This window comes from Monosiga brevicollis, genomic scaffold (genome assembly GCF_000002865.3).
Source record: "Monosiga brevicollis MX1 MONBRscaffold_105 genomic scaffold, whole genome shotgun sequence".
Lineage (NCBI taxonomy): Eukaryota > Choanoflagellata > Craspedida > Salpingoecidae > Monosiga > Monosiga brevicollis.
The window spans coordinates 1-1,843 of NW_001865131.1; the positions used below are offsets into that span (position 1 = coordinate 1).

The 1,843-nt window shown below is 53.2% G+C and overlaps 1 protein-coding gene across 1 annotated transcript in view; it reads left to right on the forward strand.

Moving 5' to 3' along the window:
- Positions 1 to 27: 27 nt before the first annotated feature.
- The window catches only part of MONBRDRAFT_30607 (uncharacterized protein), a gene marked incomplete at both ends in the record, with an annotated part of 2,413 nt that continues 597 nt past the window's right edge, over positions 28 to 1,843 (forward strand). Inside the window, one exon of the mRNA XM_001751047.1 lies at positions 28 to 1,829. Coding sequence (XP_001751099.1) covers positions 30 to 1,829 — 1,800 coding nt within the window. The remainder of the gene's footprint in view (positions 1,830 to 1,843) is intronic.

Below are 1,843 nucleotides of genomic sequence, written 5' to 3' on the forward strand. Positions count from 1 at the left end.
GCGCCATTGCCTCGCAGCTTCATGCAGATTTGAAGCAGTGCTTCGACTCCTTCGTCAATTGGCGCATTTTGGAAGCTGAAGCAGCATGCGAGACTATTCAGACCAGCTTTGACCGCTTCAAAGCACTGAGTCCAGCGGCATCTGTCCCCCTTGAGCCTCTGCTCGCTCAGGTTCTATCAGAAAAATCAGTCAAATCAACCACCTTTCAATATGGCAGTGACCGGGTGGATCAACTCAGTCTTACAGACTTGACTCAGCCAAGCTTTCAGGCCAAAACCCTGTGGGAAAGACTGCAGGTGCTGCAGCGGGCGGCGAAAATGTACGAAGAACAAGCTCCTGCCATCGTGGTTCAGAACAGTCGCATGTGCAACCCTCACGACACTTTGCAAAAGATTCAGCGACACTGGAGCGACCTGTGCCAGCAAGTGGTAGCGGCCGTTCAGAGTCATCTCCATGCGCCTGGGCCAACAAAAACAATTGGCGCGTTGCATCGTGTTCTTACCAAACTTGCTTTGGACCCGCAGCCCTGGCTTGAGGCAGATCTCAAGCAAGCACAAGAAAATGTCGAGACTAGCTTGATGCAGTTTGCCGCAGCTGCCGCCGATCGAGTACCCAGTCACGTGGCCGAGAAGAAATGGGGACCTTTGAACAAGGAAATGCGCTTCTCGTTTGATCTGGCCGCAGACCTGACATCGTTTTCAGATGCATCGCGCATCGGCACCATGCAGGAAGAGGCATTGAAGGCTGAGCTCGACAAGCGAACCGAACCATTTGTCGACGATTTAGAGCAGCTGGCAACGTGTCTCGTCAGCATGCAAGAGCTGGCCTCGAATAGCATCTCTGGTCACATCAAGCATCAAGTCAAGCTCCTCACAACCAAGCGACTGCACGAGCTTCGTCAGTCGGCCGGTGGCAATCGCCGAAAGGAGCGTGACAATGATCTTTGCCTTGGACAGCTTCTGTCTAGGAGAGAACATGGCAGGTATGGAGAAGAGGTCAAAGCAGGCCACCCACAATTCGAAGCCGCACGCATCAAACAGCGTCAGGAGGCAACGCTTGGCATGGGCATTGACCAGGCTCTGAAGGAGATGACCAAGCCAGAAAATTCCGCAAAAGTTTCGCCTGCTCATGCAAATCGTCTACGCGATGCTTATGGCGCGTATCGCTCCGAGTTTGAAAGTCACATGAAGAACCCCAATCAAGTACCACGTCTGGTGGCCCAAGTGCAAGCCAATTGCCGCAAACTGGCTCAGACACCTTCCAAAATGTCACAACAACTGCCCGGTCTGTTAGCACTGTTGTCGGCTATCTGGAGCCTGACCAGCCTAGCAGAACTGGCCGAAACCACACGAACACACCACGGCATTTACAAGGAGCTTCATGTCGTGCAAGTTTTGGCTCTGCTCGAGCTTTTGGGGTTTGGTGCCGGCGATGATTCCCTAACTCGTTTCGGCACGTGGATCAAGGCCTTTGTGGGCGGCCAGGAAAACAAGCTTGGTGGAGCTTTTGTGCAGGTGCAAACTGGCGGTGGCAAGAGCATCATTTTGGGCTTTGCTTGCGTGCTCTATGCGTTGTTGGGCTTCGATGTATCATGTGCGTGCTACAGTGACATCCTGAGTTCGCGCGACTACAAGGATTTTGAGGCATTTTTCAAGACCATGGGGGTACATGGCAACATTCGATACAGCACCATGCAGGCCTTGGCTGAAAGGGAGCTGAATGCGCGGGGATGCATGCGTACAGCCGTTCAGCGTTTGATTGCCGACAACACCCTGTCTAAGCGCAAGAAGCCCAAAGCCTCACGGCCCAAGATCTTGCTGGTCGATGAGGTTGATGTCCTTTT